The 16454-nt window shown below is 30.9% G+C and overlaps 1 protein-coding gene across 1 annotated transcript; it reads right to left on the bottom strand.

Annotated features, from left to right (window-relative positions):
- Positions 1 to 304: 304 nt before the first annotated feature.
- On the bottom strand, positions 305 to 15601 carry LOC139488731 (toll-like receptor 3). Its single transcript, XM_071274559.1, has 2 exons — positions 15510 to 15601; positions 305 to 2545 (listed from the first exon to the last, which is right to left on the bottom strand). Exon 2 carries the CDS (start codon positions 2520 to 2522, stop codon positions 426 to 428), a length of 2097 nt encoding a protein of 698 aa, XP_071130660.1. The 5' UTR covers positions 2523 to 2545; positions 15510 to 15601; the 3' UTR covers positions 305 to 425.
- Between the last annotated feature and the right edge of the window lie 853 nt (positions 15602 to 16454).

Below are 16454 nucleotides of genomic sequence, written 5' to 3'. Positions count from 1 at the left end.
CTACTTATGTTTTTTTTTATTTCTCCCTTGATATCGTTCCCTTCTACTATCACTCATCTTTGACTGTCCCTCTGGTATCTTTCGTCCCTCTTATGATGATGATGCAAAAAACAACTATACAAGGAAACAAAAGTACACATGGTAGCAATATTATTCACTCGAAGTATTGTATTGTTAATTTAAAGACTTGATATATAATAAAATATACTTTTTTATTTAGTAATTGATTACAAAATATTAAGTAGAAACAAAAAGAAATGGCCATGGTCAGAAAATTATTATATACATGAAATATGAATATTGATAAAATAAGAAAGTTCCACTAATTAGATACAACACAATTAGTAAGCTTTAATGAAAACAAATCAACACTACACAGACGTTGAAATATTGACACTGACAAACATTCCAATATCAACGATTATCTATAATTCAGAAATCGGTGGTTGTCCAACGGCTTTTCGAAGATCTGCAATTACTGCACTCCAAAATAAGTTTTCACCTATTCCTTTTTTGTACCTCAAGTGCGGGGTACTGTCTAGTAAGGTATGCAGTGGACTTGTCATATTTTTCGAGGTGACATTTTCAAGCATTACTAATAGAAGTGCATTTTTGCCTTGTCGACGTCTTCTCTCCTGAATTATATCTACTTCCCATTGACACCATTCGTTTTTAGCAAAGGCATTTGATATTATAACAACAACCTTCCATGACTTTTTAAGGAATTTATCAACATTTCCACTGACAGATTCTCCTACATCAAAGTCTCTGTGATGAATACAGAACTTAAATCCCTGCTCATTTTCAAGTTTTTTTACGAAGTCGTCATGTACCCATATTCGGTTTTCATCGCAATAAACAACAAAAGCGTGATATTCGTAATCATTGCTATTCACAATCGGAATATATCCCTGTCGTCTGAACTGTTTAACTTTGAGAAGGTATAACAAATTCTTAATATTTGTATAACATTTTAGAAAAATGATCATTGTCGAAATTAACAGGAAAACTAATGCAGAAATTGAAATCACAATAATAAAGATTGGGCTGCACCACAAAACAGAAGGTTTGTAATCTTTCAACAAGATGCCATTGTAGTTGTCTGGTGTAGTACAGTAATAAGCTTTTGGGTATCCTAAAAGCGTCATATTTGTCTGCCGTAACCAACTTACAAACCATATCTGATCACAAGTACAAGCAAATTGATTAGTTGCTAAACTTATCTGTTTCAAATTTGCAAGTAACGCAGTTGGAAAAGATGATTCGTTTACTATTTTAATCAAATTATGGCGTAGATCTAAATATTGTAGTGATTTCACATGAGTAAACACATCTCTGTCCCATCCATATATTCGATTCATTTTCATGATAAGCGTATGTATAACTGGCAGATCTGGAAATACATTGTCAGGCAAAAAGCCAAGCCTAGTGTTTTCCAAATTAAGAAATCTTAACTGTTGCAATTGTGATATTATTCGAGGCAAAATCGTTGAATTTAAATAATTTCCGCAGAGATCAAGAACTCTTAAATCCTTGCAGCTTGACAGCATACTACTTTGCGCCGACGGTGATAGACTCTCAAAATGGAAATGACAATCTCGGAGTGATAACATTTGTAATAACGGTAAATTAAAAGCTCCATCTTCAATTTGTTTTAAAGGTTTTCCTATTGCTTGAAGACTGAGATTAGTTAATTCTTTTAATTCTGTAAATGTATTGTAGTGAATTCTACCGATCGAATTGTCACCAATTTTTAATATTTGGAGCCTCGGAAAACATCGAAATGCTCCAACATTTACAATTTTATTACCGCTAAGGGATAAATAGTTTAAATTTGGAAATGCACTGTTATTACCATGATTTATACAAAACTTCGGAAATTTTGTTATGTCATTACTGTCGAGATTAAGTTTTATTAGGCTGCTAATACTTTTTTGTGTAAACGTTGAAATTTTATTAAAACTGACTCTCAAATTTTTCAAGTGAGGCATACTTGAAAACCATGTGAAATTTAACAGATGCAGATTATTTCTGTTAAGGTTTATATTTTCAATTCTATTCGTTTTCATTCCTTGAAACATGTCGTCTGGAAGGAAGCCCCAATCGTTGTCTGATATGTTGAGTGACTTTAAATTTGCAGTTTTCATATTGTTCAATGCATTCCTTACATTTGTTGGTCGCAATGAGGGTTCGGATGAGATGGTCAATGACTTGATCGTCATGAAAGTAGAGAAGGTATCTGGTTCAAGTCGAATTATAGAATTATTTATAAATCTGAGCACATAAATAGTATTGAAAGTTAAGTTTTCAGTCCTTCCTTTAGACAGTGTCCCAATATTTCCATTTAGAAAAGTAACTTTTTGAATGTTTCTCGGAAAACGTGGAATATAAGTTAGATATTTACCAGAGCAGATGGCATCATAATTCGTACATTTACAAAACAAAACCGGACAATCTGTTTCATTTTGTCTTGCAACATGTATGACTGCAAAAAGCAATAAGCAGATATCGATTATTGCCATTACAAATCAATGATGGAAGTAACCTGAAATAAAACAAAAACACACCTAATTAACTTGTCTCACATTAGGCTGAAACAACTACAGATGGAACCAAACAAAGTTATAAAACAATTAAAAAATAGTAAACATACCAATCATCTTCTCTTTATTCTTGCATTCATAATAGTTTATGTCATAATTGACATACTTACCTAAACCCCTTCGAATCCACATATGTGTAAACCGAATTAGTAGAACATTTTGAGAAACAAATTGTCTTTTTTTTACTTTATTTTTAAGTGTGTAATGTTGTTATTTACAAACAAACACGTATCATGTGTTTACAAACCGGGGATACGTCTCTTATAGTTTCAGTTGCAAAGGCAAGACAGCTATGTATTATTAGTTACATAGTGTGCTAGTGACCTAATGCGGTATATATCATGTATATAGGGTCAGTAAATTCAATTTGGGGTGATCGCGAAGGTCGATTCCCCGTATGGAATTAATTGACACACTATATACCAACTATCTTAACGTGTGAAATTTAGACTAGTGACTTATCAAAATGAGCCCCTTCAATATTGTTAGCATTGAAAAACTACTTCCATAGATCCTACAAAAACAGATGCCAACAATAAGAACTTGTTAAGTTTAAATGTGTTGTATGAATTTATATCAATTTCTTCGTCTGTTGAAACTTTAAAGATTTTTTCTCAGTACCGTCTTGTTTTTATAAAGTCATGTTATACCACTACTAACCGTGTATGAAATTAGACCCGCCTCCCTTTTAGACGTATAAAGAATATAAAGGGACGTAACACCACTACTAACCGTGTATGAAATAAGCCCCGCCTACCTACTAACCAAATATGAAGTATTCACTGTCGTCACGCGGACGCTTTTAACCAATCATATTCCTAGAAATGTATAGGAGGTAAGATAAAGTTGTATCTTCTACAAATGAATAATCGTTAGACTTATATTTGGCATAATCATTCATCTCAGTACCAGAATATAATTATGACAAATGAGACGATTTTAATTTGGAGAGTATTAACCAATTCATATGCGTATGGGATAAATATTTCATAAATCATTCGGAATATAATACCTTTAAGCTGTTACTCAGACTTTATAAAACGGTTCTTTTTTTTAGCAGAAAATTGGTGAACCATTGATATGTCAAAAAAACTTGGAAAATTATCGCCCCTGTCATGGCAGCGCCCTTAAAAATTTCAAGCTGAAAAAAAATTGTAAAAGAGGGACGAAAGATACCAAAGGGACAGTCAAACTCATAAATCTAAAACAAACTGACAACGCCATGGCTAAAAATAAAAAAGACAAACAGAAAAACAATAGTACACACGACACAACATAGAAAACTAAAGAATAAACAACACGAACCCCACCAAAAACTAGGGGTGATCTCAGGTGCTCCGGAAGGGTAAGCAGATCCTGCTCCACATGTGGCACCCGTCGTGTTGCTTAAGTGATTACAAATCCGGTAAATAGTCTAATTCGGTAGGTCATATTCATGAAAGGGAAGGGGATTGTAGTTACGACGTAAGGAACATATCCGATATCATTTGTGAAACGGTTATTCCATAACGGTCAACCAACTCGTGATGGCGTCCGTAAAATTTACGAAGGGATGATTTCAACTTCACCATTTTGAACTCTTGGTTTAATAGCTTCCTTGTGAGCAGCAAACCTCTATCAAGAAAATCATGATAGGAAATGCAAGCACGGGAATATCGTATCAATTGGGAGATATATACCCCGTATGCAGGTGCTGCTGGAATGTTGCTACTTAGAAATGGAAAGTTCACAATTGGAAAGCTGAAATCATCTCTTTTGTCGTAAAGTTTTGTTTTCAACCGACCCTCATTGTCAATTTCTAGATGTAAGTCAAGATATGAAGCCGACTTAACTGTATCTGTAGTATCCTTTATCTCTAGTTCGATTGGATAGATGCGTTCCACATAGTCACCAAATTTTGAATTGTTTAGTGAAAGAACATCATCTATATAGCGGAAAATAGAGTTAAAGGATATTGCTAACTTGTTATCTTTCTTCCTAAGAAGTTCCTGCATGAAGTCAGCCTCATAATAATAAAGAAACAAGTCGGCGAGTAGAGGGGCACAGTTTGTTCCCTTTGGAATGCCGACAGTCTGTTGTAATCTATCCATTTAAAAATGTAAAATGTGTTAATGTAGTTACAAATATGAAATCAATAGTCATATAACTTTCAAAATGAAAATGATTTAAACACAAAATATTGTGCAGTGTTGTGGTAACAAATAAAAACTGTACTGTTAAATATCGAAAATTCGTAGATTGATTGAATGAAAGCTTTGTGTTGAGAGATAGCAATGGTGACAAAAGAAGATTTCGCTGACCTTAAACATATAATGATGAGTATAGACACTACGGTCACAAATTGTTCATCTAGACTTGACTGAACTAATTATTGATGTGAAATCTGAGATAGGGCAAGTTAAATCTGACCTCAGTATCACAAACACTAAGGTAAAACAACTTAGGCAAGATCACAATGAGCTTGAGAGAGGTGTATGACACTTGCAATCTCAGTTCAATTGTTTAGAAACAGACAAATTAGAAGCGCTCAAAATTAGACATAGACAAAAGTAAAACTCTCTTCACTCAAAGAATGTCAATTACTACTTGTAAAACATGATAAGAAATACGACATCCTCATCTACGAAGTCGAAGAAAAACTAAATGAGATAGTTTGGGAAGTGATTGATAATCTATTTGTGAAAGATCTTTGGCATAGAACAATTCAAATCCGACAGTTTCTCTATTGCAAATTCACATATGATTCCTGTAAAAGCTCCAGTTGATGATGCAAAACGCCCTGATGTAAATTTGTTAGGTACATTTGAACGTTTGTAAAGACAGCAGTTGTGTCTGATCAGCACTTCTACAGCTTTTACTATTTTAATGCTTTCCAGCATGTATTTTGTCTTTTTGTACAAACAGGAATGTTTTTCATACCCCAGATAAATAGCCAAGATCAGATACTAGTTTAAACTTTATGTCATATATATATTTATCATATGTTTAGTAGTAAATACAGTAAATTGAATATTTGATAAATAGCCTGCTGTTTAATCCATATCGCGCAACTTTGATGCTCACCCCCTTTATCGCATACCCTTTATCACATCCCTACTTTTTTTTTTTTTTTTTTTTTGACATAGTCAGTTTTTATTTATGTAAGCAAAAAGTAAGAAAAAATTTCCTCAAAATAGGTACGGTCATTCGGGCGTGACGCAATTTATTGAATGACGTTATTGTTTGGTATGTACATGTGACGTCACGAACGTCAAGTTTTCATATTTTTTGGCACACTAAATGCAAATATAAAAAATACAAAACACACAAAAAAGTACAATAATAAACAAAATATTTTTAAAACTAACAGCACGCAAGTTGTAAGGTAACCCAGGTGCTTTGGACAAGTAATTGAGCAGTTCTTTTAAGGCTTAAGCTTTTTAAACAAGACAAAAAAAGAACTGAAGGTAACCCAGTGAACAGTTCATACAATATAACTCTCTTGTTGAAATATGTGACCCGCCATGACATTTGCAGGCACATGGAGTTAGAACGTCATTGTTAGAAAAATTATAAACATGATAAATATCAGGATTCAATGAAATACGTATTGTGAAGAAGAGATAAACACTTTCCTTGGCTTCTTTTTTGCGGACGCCGAACTATACATCATATATCAGTTTTGAAGAAGCTTTAGTTTATCGTTTGAAGTGAAAAATATTTGAATTTACATTTTAAAATTATATTTCTGCTCTATAGATTTTCTTTCATAAATGAAGTCTGAAATATATCCATAATAAATGTTCGTATCAAATGCATATAAGAGAACACCTACTTATAAACTGTTACGCATACTATGTAAAGAGACATGCATAATAAATCTAAATTAAAAAAAGAATTCTTAAAGCTTACATTGACAAATTTTAAACTAACTTCATTTAAACAAGTTTAAATTACATGTTCTAAAATAGAGATAAGAATTGTTTGTATTGTAGTAAATTTAAGTCGTTGATATTTATTCAAATACGCTATTGAACATCACTAAGAGCCAATAAATACAATAATTTTATGTTTTATAAATTAATGCCTTCAATAAATAAAAGTCGTCATAGAACAGTCTCATTTTCATACTGGTATTCAAAATGACTCGTTGCTTTTACAACAAATATGTCATAAAAACATGACTAGATCTTTTAGATAAATATACAAAAAGCAAATTTTCGACAATGTACCCACCTAAGCCTTGAAATGGCTAGTCACATATAGTTAACGGCGTTTTTCTCACAATGACTTTCTACCTCCATAAGCCTGGATATGTCGTGGCTGGTCACATATATGATAAAGCGTATAAAATATGACAAAATCCGTATCACATGCCGTATCCCCCTCGACCAATATCATCCCTCGGGCCTAAAGGCCCTTGGACTGATATTGGTGTCTAGGGATAATACGACATATGATACGGATTTTGTCATGTATTATTCTCTATATAGTGTATATAGTCTCAATTTATAAAGCTTAATGACTGATAATTTCCCACGCTTTAATGACTGGTCAAAAGGTAAGTACTCGACAGATTATAGAAACTGAAAAACTGTAAAATTTGCACAAAATTCATCATTAAAAGCCTTGTTATAATGAAACTGTATGCAACAGGCTTTTTTTTTACTGATATCTTGTCTCAAATAATGTACCATGCTAGAAGGTGAGATTATTACAAATTATTTTAATGAATAAGTAAAGCTGGCTTATCAAAGGGTCCTGTTATTTAAAATTTATTGCAGAATTTTTTTATCTTATTTTTTTTAAAAGAAACGCAATCGTAAAGCCCTAATATGCTTTATGTAATGCTTTTCTACTAGCGCTTAATTTATATTTATATGTATTTTTTGTTGATTTGTTTGAAGCTTAATTTGCGCATGGGCAAAGGCTTTTTACATTAGCTGCTATTTATTCTCAGTTACATATACATGATTTCCTATGATCATGGTGAAAATATCATCAAGTGAGTGTTCACTACTTTAAAAAAAAAAAAAAAAAAAAAAAAAAAAAAAAAAAAAAAAAAACCCACCTGCAAAATCCTGGAAAAATGAACACAACATAAAGAAATATACAGAAATCTATTGTTTTCACTGAAAACTAAACTTTTGTTTGTACATGTTGTAAGCAAAAACTCAATAAACCCATATGTCTTGCCTTCAAAAATCCATTATATCTTTCGGTCTGATTCTTTTGAATTGACATAAAACAAAAACTTACTTTAATCATCGTAAACATTTCATATTCAATGCATTTAGATTTTGATTTGAAAACACATTATATAAGGGAGATAATTTTTTTATTATCATTTCAATTAGATAGAATAATCTCCCTGTGTACACAATATTTCTGTATTAAAAAATATTTGAACACAAGTTGATAGGTACTCTTTACGACAACAATAATTTATTTCTAATTATTATAAGATGTTTGTTATTTACACTATGATCTCAAATTTTCTTTCTCTTTGTTTCTTTTATTTTTTATGATAAACTTGTTTTTCAGTTTGGCCCAGTTTAAATTCAAAGGAGAAGAGAAGAGATGTTTTTGATTAACTTAGAGCAAAAAAAATGCCACATATATCGTTTGCACGATACAAATTTATCAGAAAAAGAAGAAATATCAATAAAAAAAATCTATGGGGAGGAGCCTGTATTTTCAATTCCTTTGTAACAAACAAAAGTGGGGTAGCAATATTTTTTATCGAAAACTTTGAATACAAGGTAAATAGAATAAAAGAGGATGATCAAGGAAATCTGTTAGGAATTGATATTGAAACCGAAGGAAAAAGAATAACTTTGATTAGCTTGTATGATAAAAAAAAGATTCACCTGAATTTTATTCTAGAGTTAGTCATATAATAGAAAACTTGAACAACTAATTAGTTCTAATAACTGGAGATTATAATTTAATCCAAAATCGAAATCTTGGTACTTATAATTACCACAATGTAAATAACCCGAAAGCCAAAGAGAACAGAAAATTATGAGTTAACATTTCCTCATAGGGAATTGTACCCTGAACTAAAATAATTTACAGGGAAAAAATAATCCTATTAAACAAGCAAGACTTGATTTCTTTTTAATATCACAAGGCCTTAATCAACATGTACATCGATGTTATAGATCTGATCACTCCCCAATAATGGCACAATTAAAGATGAATAGCTTTATAAGTGGTAAAGTTCTATGGAAGTTTAACAATTTACTTTTACATGCCATTGAATATTCAGCTGCTGTTAAAGAGACTATAAATAAAGTAAAAGAATAATATGCATCACTAGTAAACAACAGAAAAACATTAGAAAAGATAAATGACTTAGAAATTCAATTTACTATAAACGATCAACTCTTTTTATAAACTTTATTTACAGAAATTAGAGGAAACTCAATTTCTTATGCTAATTTTTAGGACGAAAAATAAAGATTAAAAAAAAGAAGAATACTATCAGAAAATATTAAAAAAAAAACTAACTAGGAGAACAAGTCTTGTCAGAAGAAATCGCTATTGAAATTAACAAACAGAAAACTGATCTAAAAGTATTAAGGCAAGAAAAGATGAGGGGGTCATACATTTTTTTTCTAAAATGCAATGAATAGAAGAAGAAGAAAACCTTCAAACTTTTTTCTAAATTTAGAAACTAAACATTTTACAAATAAAACAATTCAAAAATAAGTAAGTAAAAAGGGGACACTATCAGTATGCAATATAAACATGATAAAGTATTAAAAGAGGCAAACAATTATAACAAAAGGCTGTATACCAAAACAGAAAGCTTGAATAATGTTTACCTTAATTGATCTTAATTATGAAATCCCTTATATTAATAATACATGTACCATAAAAGAATCTTTGGAGGGTGAAATTACTTATCCCGAATTAACAACAGCTTTGCGAAAAACGATAATGAAAAATGAAAAAAGCCCTGGGTCAGATGGTTTTACAAACGAATTGTTCAAGTGTTTTTGGATAAATATAGGAAAATTAGTTCTACCTCAAATTATAAACAATGATCAGACCAGTTTCATTCCTGGTAGATTTATAGGGGGAAATACTCGTCTTATTTATGATATTTCATTTCATACAGAACTTAATGATTTACCAGGACTACTCCTTCTCATAGATTTTGAAAAGCTTTTCATTCTGTATCATGGAATTTCATTGAAAACGTTTTAGACTTTTTTCCATTTTTGGCTCTTCTAAAAACACTAGATATGAACCTTTTACAAAGTTCTGCAGTTTCTCCAAATTGTTATTTATCTGAATTCTTTGAAATTCAAAGAGGTTGCCGACAAGAGGATCCTTTATCACCTTATATATTTCTTTTATGTGAATAAAAACTTGGAATATTAATTAAAAACAATAAAATGATAAAGGGAATTAAAAAAGATGATACCGAATATTTGATCTCTCAATATGCTGATGACACGTCAATTATTTTTGACGGTACCCCAGAGTCTCTTGATGCATCTCTCCGCCTCTTACATTAATATGCTGAAATGTCTGGTCTCCGTATGTAATTGGACAAGAAAAAAGTTGTATTGATAGGGAAGAATAAATGTAGTCAAGACACCATATGTGTAAAGTGGGGATTGGAACGGGGTTCAAGTAGATTTATACTATTAGAAAATAAACTTTACGGTCAATTTGCAAGAAATGGAATCTTTAAACTATTATCCTAAAAAAAGAAATCGAAAATATAATAATATTTTGTCTAAGCAAACACTTACTCTTCAACTTTTTACTTGTTTGGCTTTATAAATATTTTGATAAGAGCGTCACTGATGAGTCTTGTGTAGACGAAACGCGCGTCTGGCGTACTAAATTATAATCCTGGTACCTTTGATAACTATTTACTTGAGTTGGAAAGATAACAATGATCATGACACTAATTATTTCAAATTAAATCATCTGTTTTTAACATCACAAGCACCATGCTATACTATTCCTAAACAACTTATTCGTACAATATATTCATTTATTTGGGAAAACAAGCCTGACAAGATTAAACGAGAAATATTATGTCGTGAATATAAATTTTGGGAGCTGAAAATGCTGAAAATATTGAAGAATATATTAAAGGGTTAAAATTAACGTGGGTCCGACGGTTGCTAAATACAATACAAAACTAAGAAAGATAATAGAAAGCTCAGAAAATATTAATATTGAAAACCTTTTTTTTTCTAGGTCTACCAAATAAATGTAAAAACCATATTTAAAAAGAGGCTTTTAAAGCATGGACAGAAATCCAAAATAAACTTATACCAAAAATTGAATAAGAATATAAATTTTGGGAGCTGAAAATGCTGAAAATATTGAAGAATATATTAAAGGGTTAAAATTAACGTGGGTCCGACGGTTGCTAAATACAATACAAAACTAAGAAAGATAATAGAAAGCTCAGAAAATATTAATATTGAAAACCTTTTTTTTTCTAGGTCTACCAAATAAATGTAAAAACCATATTTAAAAAGAGGTTTTTAAAGCATGGACAGAAATCCAAAATAAACTTATACCAAAAATTGAATAAGAATTTTTAACAGACTCACTTTGGAATAATGGAAATATCAAATTAAGTGACACATTTGTTTTCTTTAAGACTAGGCTGATACAGTATTTTGTTGATTAATGATCTGGTAGATAATGAGAGGATATTAATGTCTTTGAAGCAATGCAAAAATATTTATGAAATTAAATATAACTTTCTAGTTTATAATGGGATTATATCAGGAATATATCATATCAGAATTTTCTTAAACATAATATGTTATATGTTATATGTTGGTGTATCTGTATGCTTGATGTTTTGTCTATGTTTATAACTACATTTATGTTCTTCTGAGTAATTGCCTGTACGAAAATAATTGAAAAACAATCCTTTGCAAGCTGTATTGGGAATGCTGTAAGTAAGATATATTTATTTTCTTGTTTTTTGTTGGTTTTTTTTTTTTTTTGCTTTCTCCAAAATTCCAAGTTTCTGTGATTTTTTTGATTTTTTTGATTCTTTTATTTCTCTAAGCTAATCAAATTCATGGATCATTCTATATTGATAATGTATTAGTTGGATATATTATAATTTATAAATGTATATGTATGTGTATGTGATGTATCCACAACCACATGTCAAAACTATCAATAAAGAATGATTTACTAAAAAAAAAAAATGCGTTTCAACTTCACAAGTAGTGCCTGATTAATTAGTTAATTGAAGTTCGGTATTTTTTTTTTTTATTTACGTTTTTTTTTATAAACTTTCAACATATATTAATGATAAAACCTTAGTACTATGGACTAGTCATGTAGTTTAATATCTTTATTATTCACTTGTATGACTTTGTCTTTGAGTTGAAGACAGGGCTTTCAAAAGGAGTCCACTTAAGGCAATGCATTTTTTAAATAAAAAATGATTCAATGTAATTTTTCAAACAACAAAAGTCTCTGAAGATCAATATTAAATGATACAACAAAAACTTGCAGTTTTGTTTTGTTAATATGTATCATTTTGTTCACAATTTGATGAGGTTTTAAATCCCACATGACACTATTTCTAAGGAAATGGTAGTTCAATTGGCACTTCTTTCGATGTATACATCGCTATATAAAATTCTTGGGAGCTTTTGTAAAGAAGTTTAGCCATAACCGGGAAAGAATCATAACTTTGCATGTAAGAAATATGTTCCTTAATTTAAATTCCTAAATTTAAATAAAATTTTTTTTTTTTTTTTTTAACAAGATAAAATTGAGAATGGAAATGGGGAACGTGTCAAAGAGACAACAACCCGCCCAAATAAAAAACAACAGCAGAGGGTCACCAACAGGTCTTCAATGTAGCGAGAAATTCCCGCACCCGGATGTGTCCTTCAGCTGGCCCCTAAACAAATATATACTTGTCCAGTGATAATGAACGCCATACTAATTTCCAAATTGTACACAAGAAACTAAAATTAAAATAATACAAGACTAACAAAGGCCAGAGGCTCCTGACTTGGGACAGGCGCAAAAATGCGGCGGGGTTAAACATGTTTGTGAGATCTCAACCCTCCCCCTATACCTCTAACCAATGTAGTAAAGTAAACGCATAACAATACGCACATTAAAATTCAGTTCAAGAGAAATCCGAGTCTGATGTCAGAAGATGTAACCAAAGAAAATAAACACAATGACAATAATACATAAATAACAACAGACTACTAGCAGTTAATTGACATGCCAGCTCCAGACTTCAACTAAACTGACTGAAAGATTATGATTTCATCATATGACTCTTTTTATAGTCCTTATGTATTAATTCTTCTTATCCCAGTTAATTTAAGTCTTTGAATGTCATGTTTATATTGTGTAAATAGAAAAGAAAGGATCTGCTGCATATATGAATGACACAAAAGTAGGGTATGAACATAAAAAAAAACCACACAGAACAAAGAAACAGCGCCTTTATAGCTGCTTTTCAACCAAATGTCACAGAAAGGTCTTCAATTCGGTGCAAAAAAATACCTATGCCTCACTTCAGATTTATGACGGCACCTAGCACCAGTTAGAGCTAGCGATATATTCTGTAAATTGACGATCTCGCCACAACTGTGAATTGAAGAACAAAGTCATCGAGTAATAACAAAAAATATAGATCTGATATAGAAAGCAAACAAATTCTGTAATAATTTTCAGTGTATCCCAACAGATACACTCAAGCGTGAGAAAAACCCAATGCAAACACTTAGACAACCACTGGGAACATCGAAATATTTTAGGTACTGTAATTCAGAAATTATTGCGTGCATTTATTATTACGATTTTGTCATTAAAGTCTAAAAAGCGATTTTAATTTTTTGAGATATTGAGAGAAAAATCATGTAAAAAATTTCAAAATGCGAGCTTAAATTATTGCGATTCAAACCTAGTCGCATGTTTCACAACAATGAAAACATCGCAATATTTTCTGAATTTACAGTAACATGGCAGAAAATAACGTATATATAGGGCCACAAATGTGGACAATTGTAAGATTTAACACCACAATCTCAGACAAGGACAAATGAACATACTAGTAAGTTCTAAATATTCATAATAAGATAGTGCCTATGCAAGGTGTATATAGTATTTTGACGGAATAGGGAAAATAGGATTATAAACATAGTTCAATTTAACTTCGTATTACACAGCGTAAAATTTGCACAGTTCTAGAAAAGAATTTTGCCAACTATGTTTATACACACAGAAGAAAAAATATACTTAACAACAAAATTATTTTCATTTACCTGTGTATAATAATGAAGTAATTTTTTTTCAAAGTTGATGTTTTTCTAAAACTTGTTAACATTTCACAGCGGTTTTATACTTTTACCTTAGTGTATACCTATTTATTTACTTTTTACCTTAATTATTCATCCCTTATCTTTATCAACTTTGTATTTGCATTGTATCACAGATCAAGTTTATTCGTTCATTGTGTGTTAATTTGTGTTAATTTGTGTTACTATGTTTTTTGATTGAGAAAAGTCTTCTAATTAATAATTTATAGTGTGTCTTTCTATTTCGTGATGTTAACCTATTGTTTCAGAAAAGGGGGGTTGTTTTGTAGCATTCAAACGTTTAATTCCGCTGCAATTGTTTCAACCTGTCCTAAGTCAGGAATCGGATGTTCAGTGGTTGTCGACTGTTTATGTGGTCCATACATGTTTCTCGTTTCTCGTTTTCATATAGATTATACCGTTGGTTTTCCCGTTTGAAGGTTTTATACTAGTAACTTTGGGTCCTTTATAGCTTGCTGTTAGGTGTGAGCTAAGGCTCCGTGTTGAAGACCGAACCTTTAACTATAATGGTTTACTCTTATAAATTAGTATTGTTACTTGGATGGAGAGTTGTCTCATTGGCACTCATACAACATCTTCCTATATCTACTTAGTACGTTTCCTCCTTGCATATCATTTTTCATACTTTCACATTTACAATTTACTAATAGGTAGAAGTTGCATTTCTTTTTTATTTTTATTAGTATTAAGTAAAATAAAATATTTGTATATTTTTGCAGTTTAGAACATTAATAGTTATCAATACCATGATTATAATTTAGTACGCCAGACGCGCGTTTCGTCTACATAAGACTCATCAGTGACGCTAATATCAAAATATTTATAAAACCAAACAAGTCAAATGTTGAAGAGCATTGAGGATCCAAAATTCCAAAAAAAATGTGCTAAATACGGCTAAGTTATGACATTAGAAATGCTTAAATCGTTTAAATTATCGATATGTAAATGCAGCATGGCATTGATGGTCATTGTAAATAAAATGTGAATGCATATTCATAAAACCCAAATTGACACTCTGGTTTATGAAAGATATTGATAATTATAAAATTCAATATGCAAACAATGACAACATCAAAACAAGAAACATGTGCAAGCTGAAAATATTAATGAATTCATTTGAATTATGAAAACAAAGCAATGCCAGAGCGAAGGGCTAAAAACATGTCTCACGTTTCTCACGGCAGAATCTCTAATTGGTCAAGAGAGACTTTGAATTGTAAAACAAAAACGGCATACTTCATTATATTGACAATTGGAATTTTCGAATCATTGATATGCAAATTGTTTTAATACTTAAAACAATACATTGATTCCTTGTTTATTTGACATACATTGAAACTTATGAAACAAGACTCAAATATTTCAAGCAACCCCGAAACTGGAGCAAAGTATTTGTCACATTACATGACAGCCATTACAAGTAGGTATATATTGTGTACACTATAAATATTCCTTTTAAGTTAACGTCTGTTAAAAGCTTTACTGATTGCTAAACATGTTCCAATGAAAAACATTCCGCAACTAATTGTTCGTTAATTAGTGCTTTCTATAAAAAAAAAAATATTCTTTAAGTACTTACTGTAATTGAAATAAACTCTATTTCCTTGTATTATATTATTATGACCTTGGTGATCAAAATAACTTCCTCAGTTACACAAATCGATTTATAAATAGTTTACTTTAACAAATTTAAATGATGAATGACATGAATCACTGGGGTAAAGCTGATGACCGTAACTGCATTCACGGTCATCCCAAGATGTCGGATGAAAAATTGGGTCAGTATTTGTATTGTCTGTTACAGTGTTTCTATATCATTTTCTTTACAAAGTATACATTGATACGATGTAAATTTATAAAAGATGCACACAGAAATCACAAATTACTACCTAAAAATGCTCAGGAAACGCGAAATTCAATTTGAAAAAATCGCTAAGATGTCCGTTAATCATTATCAAAATATTTTCAAGATGACCGTAACATAAAACAAGGATGACCGTGATTGGTAAACAGATGACCGTAACATAAAACAAGGATGACCGTGATTGGTAAACAGATGACCGTAACTTGGAAAAGATGACCGTAATTTGTAAAGAATGACTGTAATTTATAAAGGATGATCGTAACTTTTAAATGATGACCCTCAATTCTAAGAATATCCGTATTTTTATTCATAGCTTTTTGTTGTGTTTGTCTCAATAGGGGATTAGTTAGCGGATATAAACATGTTTCATCAATTTATTTTAACTATTTGCCGTATTTTGAGTTCATGACAATGATAGTAAATTACAAATTTCTCGTGAACAATGAAATATTTATTGATAACGACTTTAGAATTTTAATACAAAATGACAGAGATACGACGAAAAGTTGAAGAAACAAGAATGTGTCCCTCTGGGGTGTCTCTAGTACATGACTCATCTATACTATAATTTTCTATGTTCAGCGGACCGTTAAAATGGAAAAAAACTGTAATTTGGCATTATGATTAGAAAGATCATATCATAGAAAACATGTGTACTAA

Source organism: Mytilus edulis, chromosome 9 (genome assembly GCF_963676685.1).
Source record: "Mytilus edulis chromosome 9, xbMytEdul2.2, whole genome shotgun sequence".
Classification (NCBI taxonomy): Eukaryota; Metazoa; Mollusca; class Bivalvia; order Mytilida; family Mytilidae; genus Mytilus; species Mytilus edulis.
Note: the sequence above shows the minus strand (reverse complement) of the source record. Positions and strands in the feature narration are given on the sequence as shown.

What these genes read in the sequence shown, in the direction of transcription:
- LOC139488731 (XM_071274559.1), bottom strand. Translation starts at nt 2,522, where the DNA reads ATGGCAATAATCGATATCTGCTTATTGCTTTTTGCAGTCATACATGTT.